This window comes from Symphalangus syndactylus, chromosome 8, assembly GCF_028878055.3.
Source record: "Symphalangus syndactylus isolate Jambi chromosome 8, NHGRI_mSymSyn1-v2.1_pri, whole genome shotgun sequence".
NCBI lineage: Eukaryota > Metazoa > Chordata > Mammalia > Primates > Hylobatidae > Symphalangus > Symphalangus syndactylus.
The window spans coordinates 73,369,883-73,393,527 of record NC_072430.2 but is presented as its reverse complement, the minus strand read 5'-3'; the positions used below and the strand labels follow the sequence as shown (position 1 = coordinate 73,393,527).

The 23,645-nt window shown below is 37.9% G+C and overlaps 2 protein-coding genes across 14 annotated transcripts in view; one reads left to right on the top strand and one right to left on the bottom strand.

Moving 5' to 3' along the window:
* FASTKD1 (FAST kinase domains 1) overlaps positions 1–3,210 on the top strand; it is a 47,969-nt gene extending 44,759 nt beyond the window's left edge. For 9 of the 13 annotated variants that reach the window (XM_063644673.1, XM_055289623.2, XM_063644674.1 and 6 more), the window contains 2 exons: positions 144–237; positions 2,312–3,210. In XM_063644673.1, the coding sequence (XP_063500743.1) occupies positions 144–237; positions 2,312–2,397 (180 nt within the window). In that variant the 3' untranslated portion in view covers positions 2,398–3,210. Of the gene's footprint in view, positions 1–143 lie in introns of all 13 variants that reach the window. The other 4 variants (XM_055289625.2, XM_063644677.1, XM_055289629.2 and 1 more) reach the window with 1 other exon arrangement.
* On the bottom strand, positions 2,951–20,593 carry KLHL41 (kelch like family member 41). The gene is made up of 6 exons (XM_055289631.2): positions 19,317–20,593; positions 15,481–15,638; positions 15,251–15,358; positions 11,813–11,998; positions 9,102–9,248; positions 2,951–4,498 (listed from the first exon to the last, which is right to left on the bottom strand). The coding sequence occupies exons 1-6, from the start codon at positions 20,424–20,426 to the stop codon at positions 4,387–4,389; spliced, it is 1,821 nt and encodes a 606-aa protein (XP_055145606.1). The 5' UTR covers positions 20,427–20,593; the 3' UTR covers positions 2,951–4,386.
* Positions 20,594–23,645: the final 3,052 nt, after the last annotated feature.

Genomic DNA, 23,645 nt, shown 5'->3' with positions numbered 1-23,645 from the left:
CCAATAAAGGTTCACAGGCTATCCTTATGTAAACTAATTTCATAGGATTCTTACAGCTTTGATCAGTAGTGCTTATATGTCTTCCTCAATGTTTTTTGTTGTTGCTTTAAAACTTTCGTTCAAACTACATTACTTATTTTCAGATTTCTCAGTTTGAATGGAACTCTATGGCACTGTCAACAAAGGATGCTCGGATGGACTACCTGAGAGAACGTATATTTGGAGAAGTCAAGTCATGTTTGTAGTTTTTATTTAAAATGAATGTTATCATGTGTTACATTTGGACTTATTTTTAAAAAGTGGCCTGTCTCAATTAAAAAATAGGTACAAATGTCCTAAGGTGGGAACATGCCTGGCATGTTTGAGAATAACAAAGGATCCAGTGTGGCTGGAGCAGAACAAGTGGGGAGTGGGGTGGGAGTGTATAAGAGAAAAGATACACTCTGGCCCTGTCATTTGACCAAGAGGTCAAATACAACCTCTTGGCTACTCTGAGTGAGATGAGAAGCCATTGGAGGGTTTCAAGAAAGGAATGATATGAACTCACATTTTAACTGCGTTACTTTGGCTACCTTGTTGAGATAAGAAAAGACTATGATGAGGCAAATGTGTAAGAAAGAAAACTCTCTATGAGGTCATTGCAATAATCCAGACAAGAATGGATGGTGGCTTGGAGAGAGTGGTAGCAGTGGAGGTAATGAGAAGTAGTCAGATTTTTTGGATGTATTTTGAAGATAAAGGCAACCGAATTTGCTCACTGATTGGATATAAGGTATGAGAGAAATAGGAGTCAAGGATAATTCTAAGTTTTTGTCCTAAGCAACTAAGAGGATGTCATTAGCATTAACTAAGATGGGGATAGTCTACAGGAAGAGCAAGATGAGGGGGCAGGTGGTGGGGGTTGATCACAAGTTTGTTTTAGATATGTTGAGTTTGTGATGTCTTTTAAACATCTAAGTGGATATATCAAATAGAGAATTCAGTAAATGAGCTTGGAGGTCAGGGAAGAGGCCCAGGCCCCAGATATAAATGTATAAATGTCAGCAGTATTCAATGCCATGAGAGTAGATGAAATCGCTTAAAATGAGATCAGAGAAGAGTGTGAATGGAGGAGAGGTCTGAGGACTGAGTTTTCAGGTGCTCCAACATTAAAAGATTAAGAGGAAGAGGAGGAATCAGGAAAGGATACTGAGCAGGGATGGCCAATGAGGTAGGAGGAAGGAAGGTAGTAATACTTCCTAGAAGCCAAGTGGATAAAGCATTTCAAGGGGGAGGTGAGTAGTTGTATCAGATGCTGCTGATAGGTCAGGAAAGATGAGAAATGGGAAATGGCTATTAAATTTAGCAACATGAAAATCATTAGTACTTTGAAAATAGTCGTTTTGAAGTGGTGCATGTGAAAGCCTGACTGGTTCAAGAGAAAATGAGAGGAGATTAAGTTTTCTCCTAAATGGAAGCAAAGAAATGAGGTAGTAGCTGGGTGGACCAATCTTGACCTGGTGTAATCCTACACGTTGAGGGAATAATGGCTTTTCCCTGTCTTACAACACATTTATTCAATAAAATGGTTACTAAGGGCCTACTATGTGATATAATCCCCCACCCTTCCTCTGAGAGTGATGGTTTTGTGCTCAGCAGGCCACAGCCTAACTACTCTCACTTAGGCCACCTGGTGGTGGTGGAGGTAATTGACCATCTGAAACGTGGCTATTTTCTGACTCCATGACCCTGTCAATTCACACTATCTCAAAATAAGTTGGTAGCTGGAGTGCCTTCAATCATAAGCATAGCTTTAAAATATGTGTCTTGCATGTAATTTGCTTCACTGATATTTGGCTTAGGCTTAGTTGAAATACATGTTTAAAATATCCAATGTCTTTGCATGATTTGAACTCCAATGTTTAATGATTTTGTGGAATATTAACTTCACAAAACGTTTTGTGAAAAACAAAATCAGAATAGTAAGTGAAAGATGTCTCATTGTCTCTTCCGCTTTCTGAATTTCCTCATACTTATATTAGTGGAAATGCTAAATTCAGTGTTTAATTTCCATGAAATGTGTTCTGTTTCTCAAGCAAGTGATAAAAACTAAACCCTTGAATAGGTTAAAATACTTTACTATGCAACTTTAGAATAAAATGATTAGGCTGATGAGGGTTATAAAGGGTTTCCCTTGGATATAAATAATTAAAAATTTAGTCATTATATACTTGTGGTACATGGAAATCTTGATTGAATAACCCTGGTATACTTTCACTAGTTGTTACACATGATCTAACTTTTTACCTGTCACATCTCCTACTCTCTCTAGGCCAGCAGTCCTCAACCTTTTTGGCATCAGGGACCATTTTTGCGGAAGACAATTCTTCAACAGACAGCAGTTGGGGGATGGTATGATTTCAGGATGAAACTGTTCCACCTCAGATCATCAGGCATTACTTAGATTCTCATAAGGAGCATGCAACTTAGTTCCCTCGCGTGTATAGTTCACAATAGGGTTGGTCCCCCTATGAGAATCTAACGTAGCTGCTGATCTGACAGGAGGTGGAGCTCAAGTGGTAATGCTCACTTGCCTGCCCACTGCTCACCTCTTGCTGTGTGGCCCAGTTGGGGACCCTTGCTCTAGGCTATCTGATTCAAATGGTTTTCTTTATATAGATATGCTTGTATTTTTGATTGATGATTTTTCTATCTAAATAACTTAGATTGTTATAAACAAAAGCATTTTTTTATTGAGATATAATCCCATACTATAAAATTCACCCTTTAAAAGTGTATAATTCAGTGGTTTTTAATACATTTGTGCAACCATCACCCATATCTGATTCCAGAACATCATCATCCTCAAACCCTGCAAGAAGCATTATTTTTACAACTTAATTTTACATCTACGTAGATTGGCATTCTCTCCCCAAAAGTAACCTCAATCCTGATTTTATAGTAAGTATTTCTTAACAGTTTTATCACCCAGATGTACATTTCTGGACACCATAATCCCTGTGGCCCCCTCTTCCTCCACCCTTTTGAGTCTGTCTTTATAAGTGCCCCTTCCTCTTCCTAACAGTTTATTTGTTGAAGAACCTGTAGGATTTTCCACTGGGAATTTCTTGATTCCGTATTCATGCTATAATTAAGAAAAGTATTTTTCCATATAGAAAAGTAATCAGGATTCTACTTTAAGTACCCAAAATAAAACTTGTTTCTGTTAAATATATTTCTGTATTTATGGTAGAGAAACAAAGTGTATGGACACTTAGATCTGTTCTTTATGCAACTCCTTGACAAATAATCATGAACGTTCCAAATTAGTCCCAAGTCAGGTTTTTCAGAAAATAATACGGGTAAGGATAGAAGTCAAATATATGTCTATGAAATCTGTGTGAGACTCATAAGTTGGTGTGTGGCTAAAAGTGATGATTAATTGATGACTTGCACAGAGTTGAATGTGATGGTTATGAGCAGATTGAGGAGTCAACTTACTATATGCACTAAGAAGGAACAGTGAATGGAGGATATCACATCCCAGAAAATGAAATAATACAGTCACCTTCCTTGCTGTCAGAAATTTAGCAAATAGGTAGCCCTTTCATGGAGTGTGAATACACTTCCTCCTCCATATCACCCACTGACCCCAACTTCTGCCCCAGCAGTTTAAAGAATCAATCCATTTCCTAAGGGTGCTCCCTCACCCTCCTGCCACAGATGCTGTAGTTAATGGCTTGAAGACTGTGATTAACTGGTTTTAAATTAAAATTTTTAAAATTTGATTTGGAAACCACAAATAATATGCCAGTGTCGCAAAAAGAATGGAGAGAAAAGGCCATTTGAATTTGACTACTTTTACTTACAAGAGACTTTTCCTCATCAAATGATCTCCCCATCCATTTATTACACTTCTGAAGTAGCATTTCTGAAGTCATCTTATGGTATGTAATTCTTAGTATAATGCACAGGATTCCTGTCATTTTGAAGCACGAGGAGAGGTTTTTGATATTTTAAACATTTTTTTAGTGTAGGTGCACATATTCTCCACTTCCAATTGTAATAGAAAATCAGTGTAAGGATACCCTAATGATGCAAGTGAAATGATTAGCAAACAACTCAAATTTAGGAGCCTCCTTTACAATCCATTGAGTGAAACAGATTCACAAAATAATTTGTTCAACTGAATATTTAATTTATTATTAGAAAATGGTTTTAAGCTGTGATCATTACATTGAAGAGTCAAATGACCGAGGTTTTGTTACCTACCGCTCATCTCTTAGACAATAACTTCCTGAATAATTTCTACATGAGTGTCTGTACAAGCTTTTAAAAAACAGAATAAATTAAAGCCCCATTCACCAAACAAACCACCTCCCAATCTATTATGTTTTGTCACCTTGTTCACAGTTTAGACAGTTTGAAGAGATTTAAACGTGTTGCTAGGCAACTAGCTCCTGAAGCATAACGTATTTCCTTCAACATCCCAGCCCATTCCTTTTTATCATCTTCATACCTGATGGAGGAAAAAAAAGTAATCAATAAGCAGCTTTAGTTCCATAGGTTTCCCTGTGTTCAGAATACAAATGTGGATCTTTGAAAAATCCCTAGTGGCTCTTACTCAGAGGAAGATGCACCTGCCTGGTAGAACAGAACTTAAATATCTCCCAAATATGCATTGTCTGGATGAGCATGTGCCTGAACTACTGCCACAGTATTTAATCTGGATGCCTAGGCAGTTCAGCATTCTCTGGGAATCAAAGACTGCAGAGAAGAGGAATAAATAGCTAAGCAGTTAAACATTCACCTTTGAACTGATGAAGATGGCTGGTCTCTGAGTCAAAGTAAGCAGACTCTTGCTTAAGAGAAAGAACTGGGGAAGAGCAGGGACTATCGGTAGACTTAATTATGCCTTCAATTGTTCCTATACACTAGTGCCTAGCATGGCACCTGATACACAGCAGTCACTTTATGAAAATTTGTTCCCCTTCCCCTTTATTGTTATGTTTGAGGACTACTCTTAGACTTCGCACTTGACTTAGGTAAGAACTGGTCTTCATCTCTGAATATTCAAGGTTATAAAGATACAGACAACTTGAATTCCCTTGTACCATGTGTGCTGAACATGTCTGCTCTGCCTGGTGCCTGGAATGTTTTCTTTGTGTGGGAAGCTTCTAAATGCTGCCTTCTCTCCGAAACCTTTCTCACCTTCCTTAAGCACAGTTTGTTGCTTTCTCTTTGTTTCTCATATCATCCTTTATATGGTATTATAGCAATTATCACTCCATTTTAATCCCCCCCCATATCAATGTCCTCAAGCCCCAAAGGCATCTGAGGACAAATAATATATTAATATCTCTCCACAAATTGTCAAGACTTGGCACAAGACAACCCCAAATCAGCCAGGTGTGGTGGCTCATGCCTGTGATCCCAGCACTTTGGGAGGCCGAGGGGGGCGGATCACCTGAGGTCAGGAGTTTGAGACCAGCCTGGCCAATATGACAAAACCCCGTCTCTACTAAAAATATAAAAATCAGCCAGGCATGGTAGTGTATGCCTGTAATCCTAGCTACTCCGGAGGCCGAGGCAAGAGAATTGCTTGAACCCGGGAGGTGGAGGTTGCAGTGAGTCAAGATTGCACCACTGCACTCCAGCCTGGGCAACACAGCAAGACTCTGTCTCAGAAAAAAAAAAAAAAAAAAAAAAAAAGATTTACCCCAAATCATTCTGTGATGAATGAAGGAGATTTAAAATAATTATTAAAATTAGCTTGTACCTACATAAGATATGCACTGACTTAATGTCATCAATATTCCGAATTAATTCTCAACAATTATACCATGCACTGATTTTTATGTAGAGGAAAGCATACAAAAAATATTTTGCTACTAATAAAGGGAATAACCTTAATTACATAAAATTCAGGGCAACAAATTAAGAGATAAAAAATAGTTTTAAATGACCTGAAGAAAGTGACCACATTTAAACAATATGAGGTTAAGGTTAAATGAGGTTTAAAAATGTTTGCTTCCTGGCAGTTATATTTACTTTCACCTTGGTCAATCCTAAATAATGGAATGATTTCGACAAAAAAATACAAGAATGGAATTTTTTTTTACATATCATAGTAAGAGGGTCTATGTTGAGAATGTGGTATACTGAGAGTTTTCACCTCTGCATGTGTGGTTAGAGAGGTTCACTAGGAAATTGAGGGCAAATAGGCAGCCATGTTTCTCTAGATCGGCGGCCTTCAACTTTAACACACTTCTAAGTCACCTGGAGGGTTTGCGAAAACACAGATTGCTGGCCCTATCACCCCCAGAGTTTCTAATTCAACAGATTTGAAGTGAGACCTGAGAATCTGCCTTTCTGATAAGTACCCAGGTGATGCTGATGCTGCTTTGGGAACCACTGTAGTAGATGACAGGTTCTCAAACTTAATTGCCAATAGAACCATCTGGAGATGTTAAAGATACTGATGCCTAGGTCCTACTCTCAGAGATTGAGTTAATTGGTATGAAGGGTGGCCTGGGCATCAGGATTTTTTAAAGCTCCCAGTGTTTCTAATATGCAGCAAAGTTTGAGAATCATGCTCCAGATCCTACCCCAAATTAGGAAATACTAGTCTCAGAATAGCCAAGCAGACAATGATGAATGCCCCCCTCTTCTCTTTACCCAATCCAGTGGTTCCCAAACTTGTCTACACATATAGAAACATCCAGGGATCTTTTAAAATTTCCAAAGCCCAGGCCATACTTCAGACCAATTAAATCACAGTCAATATGAGTGAGACAGAGGTGTTAGTATTTTTTGAAGCACCCTGGCAATTCAAATGTGCAGGCAACTTTGGGAACCACTGCTCTAATTGCAAAATAAACCACAATCAGAGAGGATCCCTCTTTTAGGTTCCCTAAACAATGTCAGGGCCACTTTTATAGCAGGAGATTCTGTACTTTCTTTTGCTGCCTGTAACTTTTCCCTGCAGGGGCAGCATGGCTTTTGATAACCCTTAGGAACCAGGAGGGCTTCAGGGAGGTCTCACTGATTGACAGCACAATTACTTAATATCAGTGTTTCTCAACCCTGGCTGCTGATTAGAATCATCTGGGGCCGGGCTCAGTGGCTGACGCCTGTATTCCCAGCACTGTGGGAGGCTGAGGTGGGTGGATCACCTGAGGTCAGGAGTTCAAGACCAGCCTGGCCAATATGGTGAAACCCCCATCTCTACTAAAAATACAAAAATTAGCCGGGCATGGTGGTGCACACCTGTAGTCCCAGCTACTCCAGAGGCTGAGGCAGGAGAATCGCTTGAACCCAGGAGCTGGAGGTTGCAATGAGCCAAGATCGTACCACTGCACTACAGCCTGGGTGACAGAGTGAGACTCTGTCTCACCAAAAAAAAAAAAAAAAAAAAAAAATTATATATATAATCTGGGGAGGTTTTAGGAACTAGGGATGCTAAACTCTACCTCCAGAAATTTTGATATAATTGGTCTGTGTTAAGGCCCAGACACTGGTATATTTTAAAAGCATCCCAGATGATTGTAACATACAGCTAGGGTTGAGAATCACTGCCCATTTATATATTTGGTACCTGGCCCTGTTTTCCAAAAAACCCTAACCTTCCCAGCCTTCATTAGTTCATCCTTTTTTCCTACTGCTTTCAGCTTTTCCCCATCTCACTGTCTTGCTAATTCTAGCCTCTTTGCTCCATGGAAATCTCATTTTTTTTTCTCTTCCTCCCTCTTTTTTGGGGGGAGGAGGGATAATAGTTAATTTCCTTGCATAGCCACTTTTTTTCTTGCCCTCTACACAGCTAGTTAATATTACAACATGGGGAAATGATGTCTAATGCACAAATCATTGTTTGGTTAAGGTACCAGCTTTTCAGCCTTTTTAGTTCAGCATCTGGGAATAAAGCATCTGCTGGTTAAGGTATAGAACAAATAATACCCACTTTTCACTCTCAGGCTTAGTGGTATGCCTTCACAGATTAAGTATAAATGGCACTCTTCCAAAGCTGTACTTATAAACTTAAATGTGCAAACAATTCACCTGAGAATCTTGTTAAAAAATACAGATTCTCATTCAGTAGGGTCTGGGATTCTGTGTTTCTTTTTGTTTTTTTTCTTTTAAGACTCGCTCTGTTGCTGAGGCTGGAATGCAGTGGCGCGATCTCAGCTCAAAATAAAATAAAAACATACTTTTTGTTTTTAATAGCCTTACTCAAATGTTCAATTGAGTAACAATTTCAAGTGTCATACTTAGAACTGCCTGGCACCTCCAGGCAGGTAAAATGGATTGCTATTTTGACTTTTTTCATTTTAAAAAAGTATTTGTTAGCTGAATCCTCAAACAATTGGAAGGCTGTTTAAATTAGATTGAAAACAGAACTAATGAAGTGTAGTGGACAGCTCAAGAGGTTAAATGTTTCTTTAGGCTGGGCACGTGGCTCACGCCTGTAATCCTAGCACTTTGGGAGATTGAGGCTGGTGGATCACCTGAGGTCAGGAGTTCGAGACCAGCCTGGCCAACATGGCGAAACGCCATCTCTACTAAAAATATAAAAATTAGCTGAGCGTGGTGGCATATGCCTGTAATCCCAGCTACTTGGGAGGCTGAGGCAGGAGAATCACTTGAACCCCGGAGGCCGAGGTTGCAGTGAGCTGAGATCCCACCATTGTACTCCAGCCTGTACTCCAGAAACTCTGTCTCAAAAAAATAAAAATAAAAAAGTAAAAAACATACATTGTTTTTTAGAACTCTGTTTTGTTAGGAAATAAACTACTCTGGAGCAAAGAGGCTTTCACTCTACTGGATGCCTACAGCATTATACTCTTAGAGCTGGAATGAAGCTGAGAGTATCAAAGGTCCAACTCTCATTTTACGGTAAGAAACAGGCCCAGATAATTTCTTTCCCAGGCTCAGAGCTAACTAGAAGTAGATACTTGTTCAAGTAAGTGGCATGTACAAAAGTTCAATTAGGTTTGAAGTGTTTAGTCTACTACCAAGAAGTAGCTTGCATGTTGGGAAAATCTGGCTTATTATTTACTACAAAATAGTTTATCAGTCATCTGATTTAATATGTGATTCTGAAAATTGAAGTGATGAGAACTTACTTCCATATGTCATTGACTTCAGTGGGTGCAAATTCTTTAGATTCCAGTTGAATCATAGCAAAACCACCAATTGCATACAGAGATCCAGCCAGGCTGACCAAACTGATGGAGCTTCTTTCTTGGGGAAATTCAGTCATTACATCCCATCTAGGTATCATTAAAAATATAGTCAATGTAAAACTTAACGAAATGCCAGATGTACTTACTGAACTATTATAGGAAATAATAATTTAAAAATTCAAGTAGTGGCCAGGCAGCCAGGCGTGTTGGCTCATGCCTGTAATCCCAGCACTTTGGGAAGCTGAGATGGGTAGATCACCTGAGGTCAGGAGTTTGAGACCAGCATGACCAACATAGTGAAACCCCACCTCTACCAAAAATACAAAAAATTAGCCAGGCACGGTGGCACACACTTGTAATCTCAGCTATTTGGGAGGCTGAGGCAGGAGAATCACTTGAACCTGGGAGGCGGAGGTTGCAGTGAGCTGAGATTGTGCAACTGCACTCCAGCCTGGGCAACAGAGTGAGACTCCATCTAAATAAATAAATAAAATAAATATTCAAGTAGCGGCCGGGTGTGGTGGCTCATGCCCGTAATCCCAGCACTTTGGGAGACTGAGGCAGGAGGATTGCTTGAGCCTAAGGAGTATGAGACCAGCCTGGGCAACAAAATGGACTGTCTCCACACACACACACACACACACACACACACACACACATACACACAAACTGAGGCAGGAGGATTGCTTGAGCCCAAGGAGTATGAGACCAGCCTGGGCAACAAAATGGACTGTCTACACACACACACACACACACACACACACACACACACACACACACACACCTGGGCAACAAAATGGACTGTCTACACACACACACACACACCTGGGCAACAAAATGGACTGTCTACACACACACACACACACACACACAGAGCCAGGCCTGGTGGTATGTCCCTATAGTCCCAGCTACTTGGGAGGATCTCTTGAGCCCTTGAGGTCAAGGCTGTGGTGAGCTATGATCGCATTGCTGCATTCTAGCCTGGGTGATAGAGCAAAACCCTGTCTTTAAGGGGGGGAAAAAATTCAAGGAGCACAGGCATCCAAAAGTAAATGACTAAGTTTGCTACTAGAAAATATTTGAAAGATGTAACTTCATTAAATATAAAGCCTTCAATATGGCAACCCTAAGGCCAGGCACAGTGGCTCATGCCTGTAATCCTAGCACTTTGGCAGGCCTAGGTGGGTGGATCACCTGAGGTGAGGAGTTCGAGACCAGCCTGACCAACATGGTGAAACCCCATCTCTACTAAAAATACAAAAAATTAGCCGATTTTTTTCTAATTATAAAAATAATATATGTACATTATAGAAAATCTGTACTCCAGCCTGTGTGACACAGTGAGACCCTGTCTCAAAAAAAAAAAAAAAAAAAATTTTGAGAAAATCTGGAAAGTACAGAAAGGTATACAAGAAAGCAGATATCTCCATAATCATACCTTACAGACATAATCACAAGCAACAATTTGGTGTAATTTTGTCATCTTTTTAAAAAGCATGTACATATAAGCTTCCATACATATAAATGAAACTAAGAAGATATTTACAATTTTGTGTGTTGCTTCTTAACTTACATCATGAGTGTTTACCCACATTACAGTCTTCAAAAACATTATTTTTAATGATAATTTAAATCGTGTTCCACAAAAGTTCCTTGTAATTTTCAGATACTAAAGTCTGTTTTGTAGTCAGGTACACGTTTCTAAAAAAAGTAATAATAGTTCTCTTTTTTCTTCATTGCTAAACTAGGAATATAAAAGGTATATACTCATCCAGATGTGTGAGCTCAAAAATTTTAAAAAGACCAATTTTAGTTGAAGAATAGCTGTCAAATATCTTTTCACATTAAGGCAATAAAAGCTTAAAAATGAAAATTTTAATAAAATTGTAAACAGCGTAAAGGAATGAAAACTTCTGAAGCATTCATACTTTACAGATGTCAACCATTAACAAGTTAAGTGAAGATCTTTTCATAAAGAAACTACATTTAAAATCAAATAATTCCACAGAGACATGTATATCCATCTACACATAGACAATTATTCAGGGCCAGGTGTGCTGGCTCACACCTATAATCCTAGCACTTTGGGAGGCCATGGTGGGAGGATCATTTGAGGCCAGGAGTTTGAGACCAGTCTGGACAACATAGTGAGACCCTGTCTGTACCAAAAACAAAAACAAAAATTAGCTGGGCATAGTGGTGTAGTCCTAGCTACTCAGGAGCCTGAGGCGAGAGGATCACCTGAGCCCAGGAGTTTGAGGCAGCAGTGAGCTATGATTGTGCCACTGCACTCCAGCCTGGGTGACAGAGCCAGACCTTGTCTCTTAAAAATAAAAAAATCAAAATTATTCACAAGTATTGCCTTTGCATTTCTAAATTCACAAAGTTAATAACAAGGACAAATAGAGCATGACAATACTAACTTAAGGGTCATATGTTCCAGATTACAAACATGTAATGCATCAGAATGTTAGATGAGATTTACATCCAGTAACAACAAAAGAAACCCAGATGAAAATACTTCCTTTATAATCTGTGGCTCTGTACCCTCCCCTCCCCACATCCTAATTAGAAAAATTACTTTTTATCCAAAGTTAACAATTAAAATGTATAGTTGTTCACATGCTATATACTAAGATGTGGCAACTCACTTATTTGTTGTAAGGTCAAAAGCTTCAACTGAAGCTGAAAGACCATCTTCAGTGACACCTCCTGCAATCACAATTTTGCCTTTATGGACTGCTACTCCAAACATGGAACGAGGAGTTTTCATTGGAGCCAGATCTTTCCAATCTCCTTTCTTGGGGTTGAAGATAAACACTCTGTTTGTACATTTTCTGTAAACAGAAAAACAAATGTTCCTTTTAGTACCTTCTTTTTTTGACAGCACCTTCACTAATAATTTGGCTTTGCTTCTCATGAGAAATATGTAGTAAGGCAGAAGATCAGAAAACTCCAAAGAATTCTTAATTTGAACATATGCCACTAAACAAAGGACAAGCCCAAATGTGGGGACCAAAACTATAACTTAATTATACTATTGGAAGATAGGGTACCTTTACTTCTGGATAGCTGCTTAGAACCCCAGGCACAGCTGATTTTAATCGTATCTATTAAATTGAATTGAAGTTTTTTTACTCTATTTGAGTAAAAAAATCATAAACCTTTTATTGCACCTCAATAACAAATGGTAAGTTAATTATCTGAATATCCTAGGAATGAATCAGTTAACTTAAAAATAATTAGGTGCAAATATACCTATTTTAAATTTTATATGATTATCATTTTATTTTATATTAGCACTAACATACCAGTGCATTTTAAGAAATCTGGGACTATGGATTAGACAACAAATCATCTGAGCTGATGAATCATGAGAACAGTTTTACATGCTAAATGCTACCAGAAAGACCTGGACTCATCTGAATTATTATTCACTCTGCCACCCAGGCTGGAGTGCAGTGGTGTGATCTTGGCTCACTGCAACCTCTGCATCCAGGGCTCAAGTGATCCTCCCATCTCAGCTTCCCAGGTAGCTGGGAACACAGGCATGCACCATCGCACCCAGCTAGTTTTTTGTATGCTTGGTAGAGACAGGGTTTTGCCATGTTGGCCAGGCTGGTCTCGAACTCCTGAGCTCAAGTGATCCTCCAGCCTCAGCCTCCCAAAGTGCTGGGATTACAGGTGTGAGCCACCATGCCCTACCCTTAGTATGTTTTTTATGGTTTCTTGAAGTTATCTATAATTTGATGAGAGTTCAGAATTTCAAATAATAATTGATTAACTGTATATATTTAGTGATGAAAAACACCTCAACTTTTTTGTGAGGACGATTTTTTTAATTGTGTAAAAGACCAGTTATCTGGAGTAGAAGCATTTCCTCTAATATTTGACTATTGGTATCATTTGAACACTTCTTGATAAGAACATTATCCAAAATCATGTTCTTCAAATTCATTAGTGGGAACTGGTGCAATTCAGCACTTACTTTTATTTATTTATTTATTTATTTATTTATTTATTTATTTATTTATTTATTTTTGGAGACGGAGTTTCGCTCTTGTTGCCCAGGCTGGAGTGCAGTGGCGTGATCTCAGCTCACTGTCTCCCGGGTTCAAGCGATTCTCCTGCCTCAGCCTCTCTAGTAGCTGGGATTACAGGCGAATGCCACCACGCCCGGTTAATTTTGTATTTTTAGTAGAGACGGGGTTTCTCCACGTTGGACAGGCTGGTCTCAAACTCCCGACCTCAGGTGATCTGCCTGCCTCGGCCTCCCAAAGTCCTGGGATTACAGGCATGAGCCACTGCACCCAGCCCAGCACTTACTTTTAGATAATGACTCATTTCAAAGTTCTTGACTTTGTCATTTGTCAAGCAGTGTTGTGTTAGTTAATCATGTTCTCAAGATTGACATATTCCTACTGCCAAAACTGTATGCTTCTTACTGACATATCAATTTCCTAGTTACTAATGCTACTTGAAGGAAACAATTTAAATTATTTGGCAGGGTTCCTGTGTTTCCAAAGTCAGAATGCTCTTTAGTAGTGATTTTCCATTCAATTTACTCAGGAAAAATGCCCAAAATAAGATCTGGCACCAGGTGAGCATATAATATACCTTCCTTTAAATTTGATAGGAATAGCTGGGATTAGGGAGGATATAAAAATTTTAGAATATGTTATCTTTGAATACAGGTAGATGTTTAAAAACCATTGCTTTTTAAAATCGCCTTTTCTGTGCTATATTTACCATTTAAATTGACTAATACCCAATAATCATTAACTCCAGAATAGAGTTCTTGACATCTAACACATTTCCATATTTTACTCTCCTTTCCTGCTTTGCCCTTACAATTCTTAATTTTGGCTCCCTTTTCAGGGTTGGACATCACTATTAATTCAATGGCCTGGGCAAATGATGACAAGCCAAATCAGGCAGATTTTTCTGGGGCAGAATATTAGTTCTCACCATCTAAACTGAAAATGCTTATTTTACTAGACAGGCTATACTGGTTTGACTGTCTCTGAAGCATTCGGAGCTCACTTCTCCTCTCTCTGGGTTATAAGATCTCTTTCCTGATTATAGGTTCCTTGAGAATTGACTAGAAGTCAAGTTAGGTTTATATATGAAACCTCATCCTGGTTTTCTCACAAGATACTGAGTGCTACTGGGAGCTCAGTTTTGAACAGTTGGAAGCCATTTTGAATATTACCTCTGTCAGGGAGTAAATATGTGGAAGAACACTGCTGAAGAAATAACTGCCTTAATTTTTTGTTTTTGTCTTTTTTACTTCCCTCTTTTCAATCACCACGCTTTTCTTTCAAACTGACCTATCTAAAGTCCCTCTTATGAGTGTAAAGTACAAATCCATGATACTTTTTATGCACAATTGTCTTAGAAGATATATTTTAAATACTACATTAAAGATACATTTCAATTTTTATCTACTTATGGCTAAATGAATAAGAAAACCCATTGGTTTTAATGTAGTAAAATACAATTATAAATCAGTGAAATACAGGACTTGGTTATGCTCCTAGATGCTGCCTGGACTGTAAGGATGCTTATGATTGGGGTATTAGGCTCATTCCTAGCAGTATGCTGAGTATCTACATGTTTACTTCAGCGACTTGAAATTTTATTTTAAGATTTTCCCTCCACAATATGATAGGTGAGAACCATGTCCCATTTTAGTGTGCAGATCCAAATGACAAGAGGAAGAGACTGGGAGCGGGGGCTCATGCCTATAATCCTAGCACTTCGGGAGGCTGAGGTGGGCAGATCACCTGAGGTCAGGAGTTCAAGACCAGCCTGAGCAATATGGAGAAACCCTGTCTCTACTAAAAATACAAAATTAGCCAGGCGTGGTGGAGCATGCCTGTAATCCCAGCTACTCAGGAGGCTGAGACAGGAGAATCGCTTGAACCCAGGAGGCGGAGGTTGCAGTGAGCCGAGATCACACCACTGCACTCCAGCCTGGGCAACAAGAGTGAAGCTCCATCTCAAAAAAAAAAAGAAAAGAAAAGAGGAAGAAATCCTTCTAATAAAAAGTCATTTGGACATAAATCATGAGAGTTCAGGGTACTTACTTGTCATCTGTCTTTCCTCCTAGACAATATATCATCCCTTTATGTGAAATCACATTATGGCCGTAGACTTTGATAGGGAGTTTTTTTACTTCATTCCATTTTGCAGCCCTAAAATTAAACGAGACAGAATTTATATACTTTCAGTAAATTCCAGGTTCTGAAAATATGAATATGTTGTAGGCACGCATATACTTGCATACTTAGGGAACAGGAATATCATGCCAACTTACACAGGATCATAGCATAATACTGAATCCAGCGAAGCCTCTGTTTGAAGGTCTTTGCCTGCAACTACATAGATTTTATCATCTACCTCTCCCAGACCGAAGAGACACCTGGCTGAAGGCAGAGGTGGAAGTCCAACCCATTCAGATGCTATGCTATCGAGCTGAAAAAAATATATATGAGAGATTGTGGAGCCTGTTAGAAAAAAATTACAAGTACACCAAAAAAAGTTATACTTTATATGTTGTTTAGAAGTCATTGAGATAGTCAGATATCTCACAGGTAAATAAAACTACAACCCCAAAGTATCATATTGTAGCTCATAATTACTAAGAAGAATGAGTAAATCTACTTGGCCTACCAGATAAAGATATCAAAATCTCCAAGGCTTCAAGAAAAGAAAAAATAAAATAGAATCACCGGAGGTTAATTACAACTGTGAGGTTTCTTGTCAAATTTTCTCCCATATTGCCTTGCTCAGCTTTGAAACAGGAGATCCTCATACTTTTAGGACACTGGGGAAAGAAAGGTTGTCAGAGCAGGGAGGGTCAAAGAATGTGAATGACCCCTGTGTGCTATATTTAACATGCTCCCCATGCCGGCAGCTGGGACAGCTGGGCCTGTCACTCAGTCCACAGACAACTGGGATGTTGGGCAATATCTTTTTTTCTTTCTTTAAAAACATTTTAGGTTCTCTGTGTTTTGCTTTATTATTCCTGATACAGGCAGGTGTTAAAGTGAATTTCCTAGTGTGTTGTTGGGAGTCACTCGAAATACTCTTCTCTTTTTTTAAATTTATGTTAATAAGTAACTGCTCGTTTTTGGTCACCACCACTTCTGCAAGCTTAAGATTTTCCCAAGGAGGAAAATCTCCTTGTGCCCATGCCCTGGGGTAGGTGATGATGGCATCTGTTTCAGCACTTACTTTTGGTAATTTAAAGATTTTACACTTTACATTTTAGCACACTAAGGCACAAGAAAACTGTTTTCTGCAAGAGTACAGTTGCAGATTTGTTGTTCTCTCTGGTACCACTTCTAGATTGCAAAAATAAAATGAATAAAACCCAGTTTCATTGGATACTAAGAATAGATGTGCATACAAATGGCTGTGATATAGACAGGGGTGTCTGTGGAAGCCTATCTATATGTGGTCTAGTAACCTCAGTTAAACAAAGCACTAATTAAGACTAGATGACATGAGAAGTTTAATCTCCACATGTGCATTGTTAGCTTTGCATTCACTAATTTCAACAGCTAGATTTTGATCCCTTATGTTTTCACTTTTGAAAGAAATTCTTTGATCATGAAGGTGGTGTGTAATATAGTAGAAATAATAATGAACATTTATGGGGTTTTGAGTGTTGTCATAGGCTTTGAACTAAATGCTTTACACAGGTAACCTCATTTAGTTCTCCAGGATAGGCATTTCTATCATCCCCATTTTACAGATGAGGAAACTGAGGCACAGGAAGATTAAATAATTTTCCCAAATATACAGAACTTTTAGGTGATATTCAAATCCAAGCCATCTACATTCACAGTTGGTTTTAAAAAATGGAAACAGCAGCCATCATAATCCCATACCTGTGGGCTTAACTCTCATACTGTACAGTACTGTCTACCTTCCCATATTACCCGTTAGAGGGCACTTCTCTAGCAGATGGAACAGTAGACTACCTGCCAGTCTCTTTTATAGAGGAGCTATCAAGCTATTTAACTTCTCTGAGTTCAACTTTCCTCATTGTTAAAATTAGGGTTTGGACCTAGATTACTTTAAGACCTGTTCAAAAATTTGATGAATCCATTAATTCAAATTAATGAGTAGGGGAAAAAAAACCTCTCTTACCAAGGTAAAAAATTCTCATAATCTATTTACAGCGTACAATCAAAGGTCAAATTACTCCTAAATTAATGCATTTTAAATAGATGTGACCAAGCAGAAAAATATAAAACCTGAAATTCTCATGTAAATATTGTCTGATGAGTCACAACCCTCTTTTATGGTGAAGTGTTTTTATCCTGGCATACCGTTCTATTAGTGCCTTTTAAAAGCAGCAAGTCATTTGCAGTAAGAGGGAGTTGACCTTCCAACTTTGTATAACTGTTATTGTTATTGTACATTAAGTAGGTTTCTTGAACCAAAAATGAGAAGCTGTATCAGTAAAAGTAAGGGTTTTATTAGTCTGGAAGAGAAGGATAAAGATTAAACTGAACACTTGAAAGTAAAAAGGACTGTGTTATAGATACATTCAATAAATTAAATATGAAATGAAATTTAAAACTCCAGTAATTTTGGAGAATCATTCCATGGCAACAACTCTTCTGTGGATCTGTCATTTGTAGGTATCTACCTATATGTCTGTCATCTATCTATCTGTGTTTTCATAACATTCTTACTTCCTGGATGTATTTATAGCCTTTTTCGTTGACTTTGCCCTTTTTGAAGTTTACTTGACTTTAAAATTAGGGCTTGGGAAATTTTCTGGCCCACATTCCAATACTTATAACATTCTTCACTGGAACTTTGAAAATTAAGAAACATGATTAATGTGTATTATTACAACTACATTTTTCAAGATTAGAAAAAGTTGATTAAAGGTATAATAGTATTTTGTGAATGCAAAGTATGTCACACACTTTGAGAGCATACTGTGACTGTGGTATGACATTATATACTTGCTTATCTTTGGCCTTTCCAACTAAAGTGCCCATAAGCCCTGGCCATGATTAGCTATGACCGAAACAAACTCTTTTGAGCCAGTTGTAAGCTATAAAGTTTCAGTACTGGCATTATTGAAGACAAAGGTTAAGCCAACTCCTTCATAAACTGATAAAGTATAACACATTGACAATATAAGACAAATTCCTTTCAAACAACTAAGGGTCTATTGGTTTAGGAGAATTAATTTTCTTGGAAAATTCTGTGGTTTCACAAAACAGATTGTTAAGTTCTAATAATGTCTAAGTATATCTCTGATCCAAATAAATGTGATCTAATAAAAATTTCTAACTATAATTAATTCAAATTAGCGACTTTTGTGTAGACAGTTTTTCCTAGAAGATAATCCAAAGTGTGTGGAATATGTACACAAGTTTTTTTCATTTTCAACAAAATTATATTTTAGGCAGTAACCATAAATAAGAGATGAAGTGCTACCTCCAAGAACTTCAAATGAAGTTCAGGGAAACTTGGAAGAAGGTAGAAAATCTGAACAATTTAGAGCTGCCAGCAGATGAAAAAGAAAAAAAAAATTAAAAAAGAAAATCTGACCAATTATTACTTCTTTATAATGTATAAGAACTTTGATTTAGGGAAACTATTTGGGGAAAGACATTAACTATTTTTAATAGGTAAGAGTATACAAGATTAAATTTAGTTTTTACAGCAGGGGGCGGTGGCTCACACCGGTAATCCCAGCACTTTGGGAAGCCAAATTGGGAGGATTGCTTGAGCCCAGGAGTTCAAGACCAGCCAGGGCAACATAGTGAGAGCCCATCTCTGCCAAGAAAAAATAAATTTAGTTTTTTCTAAAATACTTGGCTTTGAGGGATTGCAGTCATGATCATCTATAAACAAGGCATTTTTGGTAAAATAGTATAAAGAACATCTTAAGTCATTAAACATGAATTAGAACCTCATTATTCACCAAACTTTTTATTACACATTAACAAAGCAGTCAAATATTTTTCTGTCAACCCTCTATACAGCAAAAGTGCAAGGGACTAGAATAGGACATCAGTTAGAGTAAAATGCAAGCAGCCTGAATAATTCACAAATTGGCTAACTTGATGGTAACAGCCTTCCCTTTAAGCAACTACATATACAAAAAGTCCTTCTTACCTGGAAGAAGTATGACTGTAGAGGTTGATCCTTATTTTCTTCATCCACATATAGTCCTCCTACCACATATATCTGATTTTGCTGGGTAACGATGCTGGAATGATTTCTGGGAATCTGCTCAGCCAGTGCAGTAAGGTAGCATTCATTTTCCGTGGGGTCATAAGCCACTGCGGCTGTGTCATTAACCAAGAGGATGAGGTCTTTTACAAACATTCCATGCCTGGGAATGTCATTCAGGTAACCAGGAAGTAAATCTTCATCACCAACATCACCATTCACCTCACCAGCCCCAGTCTTCGCAGCATTTTTGCTAGGTTCTGGGAGTTTGCCTGCGAAAGCATCTTTTAGAACTTTGATTTTTTTCTGGAGGTCTGGGTTGCTTTTAATTATATCATCTTTCTCAACATGATCCTTAAAATATTTTTCTGTCATAAGGCGAAAACGGATACAATCAAACACTTCACTAAGGTTTTTAACCCTGTTTTCCTTGTCTATTCGCACCCATTTCATCACTGCCTCAAATACTGCTTCTTCTTTTTCTACATTTAGGCTGTCATTTGAAATGACTGAGATCAGTTCCTGTGGAGACAGTTGCATAAAGTCCTCTTCCTTACAAATCTGTACAAAGCGATCAGACACAAATTCACGGGCAGAAATGGCCAGTCTCGGGCAGTCAAGAAGAAGTCCTAATCTTAGGATGGCTAGGCAGTTACCAGGAGCAAGTCTTTTCTGAAGATAAGAAACGCAGACAGTAAACACTGAGGGGATCTGAAAGCGGCTGGCCAATGCAAAAATATCTTGCACATTTCCGTCATTGAGATCAATACTGGCAGAGTACAGGTATTTGATGATTAAATCAAGTATAGCAGGATCCACATTGTCTAGCACTACCTCCTTTTTTTTCGCCTCATCAATTTCAGATAAAAAGTACTCACGGAAGTAAGGACTACAAGCTGACAAAATCAATCTGTGGCAAGGAAGACTTTTGTCACCTGCTTTTAGGGTGCAATCGATGAATTTTTTCTCATCCAGGAGATCTTTTAGACCATCCTGAAGAAGGGTGGATTGGTAAAGCCGCAGTTCCTCTGCAAGTTCCCGCTGGGAATCCATTCTGTGAGTAACCTGGGTAAGGAAGGGAACACTGAAGGCCTCAGCTCCTTGCAGCACACAGGTCTAGCTGTAAAAAGGCAGATCAGTGTGCTTTGCCCAGCTTGAAGCCTTTGCAATTTAATCCCACTAGCTAAATATAGATACCAACTCTAACAACGGGAATTTAGGAGAGCTGGCTTGGAAAGAAGAGTTGTTCTTGCAGCTGTTATAGATTGAAAGTAACAACTGGAACTTTTAATCACTAGGGAAACAGCTAAGAAACAAGACATTTAAATGAAGTTGAAAGCTTAAAAATACATAACACATTAGAAGATATACTAATAAAGGCTACTACAAGAAAATGTTTATTGAATTAACAGAAAAACGAATCATAAAAATGAGTCACTCCTCTAAATATGTTCTAGTGTCAAGCTACTTGGCTCTCTGAATTAATGATGCAAAGGTCAAGAATATGAGATGTGTTCATTTGAATACTCATAAGCAAATCCCATTTCCAATAATTGTTACATATAAATTTTTACCTTCTACTCAGAACAGTGGGATATAGGTATTTCTTTTAGAAGTAGTAAACTTAAAGATGTTTACTTATGTACTAGTTTTACAAAACCTTTAATGTTGCCATGATAATTGAAAAAAGAAATGCAGAGGAATTGCTAATTTTCTAAAACATTCCAAATTATTCTTATGTGGAAAAACTGTAATTAATACTGAATTAAATTATAAATTATTTATTCATATCCTTCCTTGTCGCACAAATAATGTGGCAAACGATAATAAGGTAAAATAAAAGCAAAAGGTTAAAAGGAATCACGGGGCCAGAAAAAATAATTAAAAGTCAATCTAGGGAACGAAAAAGCCCACACACACACAAATAAGATCACAAAAGATAATCTGTAATTTTAAGTATCAAAAATTATCATTCATTAAATAAAAGGTTAAAAAATAGAACAGATATAACCCCATGAGAACAATGTTATCACTAGAACACAGCAAAATCAAGATGAAGTCCTACAACAGTCATAGAGAAGAGCCCCCTGCTTTTTTAAAGAGTATATAACTGGGGACATAATGTAAGTTGTTGATTATAATAGAATACCATATTAATTATGGAGGTAGAAGTAATGATTTGAAAGAAAATTGGTCCTTTGTTTATATATGGATGGTATAATATACTTCATTAAATACTTTTATTTATTTATTTTTGAGACAGTCTCGCTCTGTCACCCAGGCTGGAGTACAATGGCGCGGTCTCAGCTCACTGCAACTTCTGCCTCCCGGGTTCAAGCAATTCTCTTGCCTCAGCCTCCTGAGTAGCTGGGACTACAGGCACCTGCCACCATGCCTGGCTAATTTTTGTATTTTTAGTAGAGACAGGGTTTCACCATGTTGGCCAGGCTGGTCTCGAACTGCTGACCTCACAATCCGCCCGCCTCGGCCTCCCAAATTGCTGGGATTACAGGTGTGAGCCACCGCACTGGGCCCATTAAATACTTTATTACACAGTCATATTGTCACATTATCTGAACTCAAGTAGGGCTGTAGAAATACTGTAATTTCAAAAGTTGGTATTTTTACACATGCCCCCAAAAACAAATTCCATGAAGACAGGGATTGTGGGAGTGTCTGTTCTTTTCAAATGCTATAGCCTAGGGGTTTCATGAGTGCTTTATAAGTATTTGTTGAATGAATGAATGCCTTAGATCAAGGAACTATGTATTTTTAAACTTCAAGGTCTCTATCCATGAGTAAAGGCCTTTTCTTTTATTTTACATCACAGTGAAGTCAGTGGGACTGTCAGCTGCTAAAACAACAGCTGAAAGAAGTGCTCATTGACTCTCTTTCCATTTATAGGTGCCACTAAAGGTTTTAACACACTAGAAAAAACTAACAGCTGCTTCCTTGTTTAAACAATAAATGACTCATTTCTCTCTACACGTAACATCTAACATTTGAAAAGATTAATGAGTCAGATGCAAACATCATATGACATTTGAGATTATTCCTTACTAGTCAGCAATTTTATAGTCTCTTTTGCTTGAAAAAAACAGTATTTAAACAATAGTTATGGCAGCATTTTATCTGTGACCAGTACAAATTTTTCATACACTCTTTCCCCTCATCTTAAAGGTGGTTTATTATAATTCCAACCCTTAAAATGTAGAAATCCTTTTCCATTTAAATGAAGAAACCAATTTGTAGCTTTTGTTGATTTTTAATAAACTTAGGTTAGCACTTGGTTGTACTGTATGTCTATGGTTGTACACAGACTTGCATCTTATTTTAAATGTTTTTACATACTTTTCCCTCTGGAAGAAGAGGGCTCCTTTGGCTAATTTCAATTATTTGAAAAAGATTCCTTACAATGTGTTTTACACGGAAACAGTGGTCAAAAACACCGAATGATCCTAGAGAGGTCAACAAGTCTTACCTAACCAAGAAATGGGAAAAATAATATCCTATTTTTGAAAATTCAAAGAAGTTTCAATAAATACAAAGTTAATAAGCAAAGCTATTTTCTTACAAAGTAAATGTATTCTTGCCAAAACTATATTGAAATTCTTACAAAATAGCATCCAAAACACTTTAAAGGGGGGTTGATGTATTCCAGAGTTAGTTGTAATTTTTAGTTTTTACAAAAATGACAGGTTTAAGGATTACAATTTGTATTAGAGTTGGTTTACACTTGGAGCTATGTGATTATTTATTTATTTATTTATTGAGACGGAGTCTTGCTCTGTTGCCCAAGCTGGAGTGCAGTGGTGTGATTCTTGGCTCACTGCAGCCTCCACCTCCCAGGTCCAAGTGATTCTCGTGCCCCTCCCAGGTAGCTGGGACTACAGGTGCCCACCACACGCCCAGCTCATTTTTATATTTTTAGTAGAGATGGGTCTTACCATGTTGGCCACGCTAGTCTCAAACTTCTGACCTCAAGTGATCTGCCTGCCTCGGCCTCCCAAAGTGTTGAGATTATAGGCATGAGCCATCACGCCTGGCCAGGAGCCATGGGATATTTAAATCAGATTTTCACAATTAAGAAAGCAGAATTTTGATTATTCCGTAAGAATAGTCTTTTTCTTTTAAATAAGACTTTCAAAACGTTAAATGGTGCTGCATAAATTCTTTATTAAACCGAACATGATACAGTCACTTAATATCTGAAAACTAAGACTTTACAGGTATTAAGTACAAAATAAACATTTATAAACTAGGTACATTTGG

Bases quoted from the DNA above. Each gene is read 5' to 3' on its own strand.
- KLHL41 (XM_055289631.2), bottom strand. From the start codon at position 20,426: ATGGATTCCCAGCGGGAACTTGCAGAGGAACTGCGGCTTTACCAATCC. The intron at 15,359-15,480 runs GTAAGTTGGCAT...GTTTAATTTTAG, and splicing joins GTATTATGCTATGATCCTGT to GGCTGCAAAATGGAATGAAG. The intron at 11,999-15,250 runs GTAAGTACCCTG...TTCTGTTTACAG, and splicing joins GGAGGAAAGACAGATGACAA to AAAATGTACAAACAGAGTGT.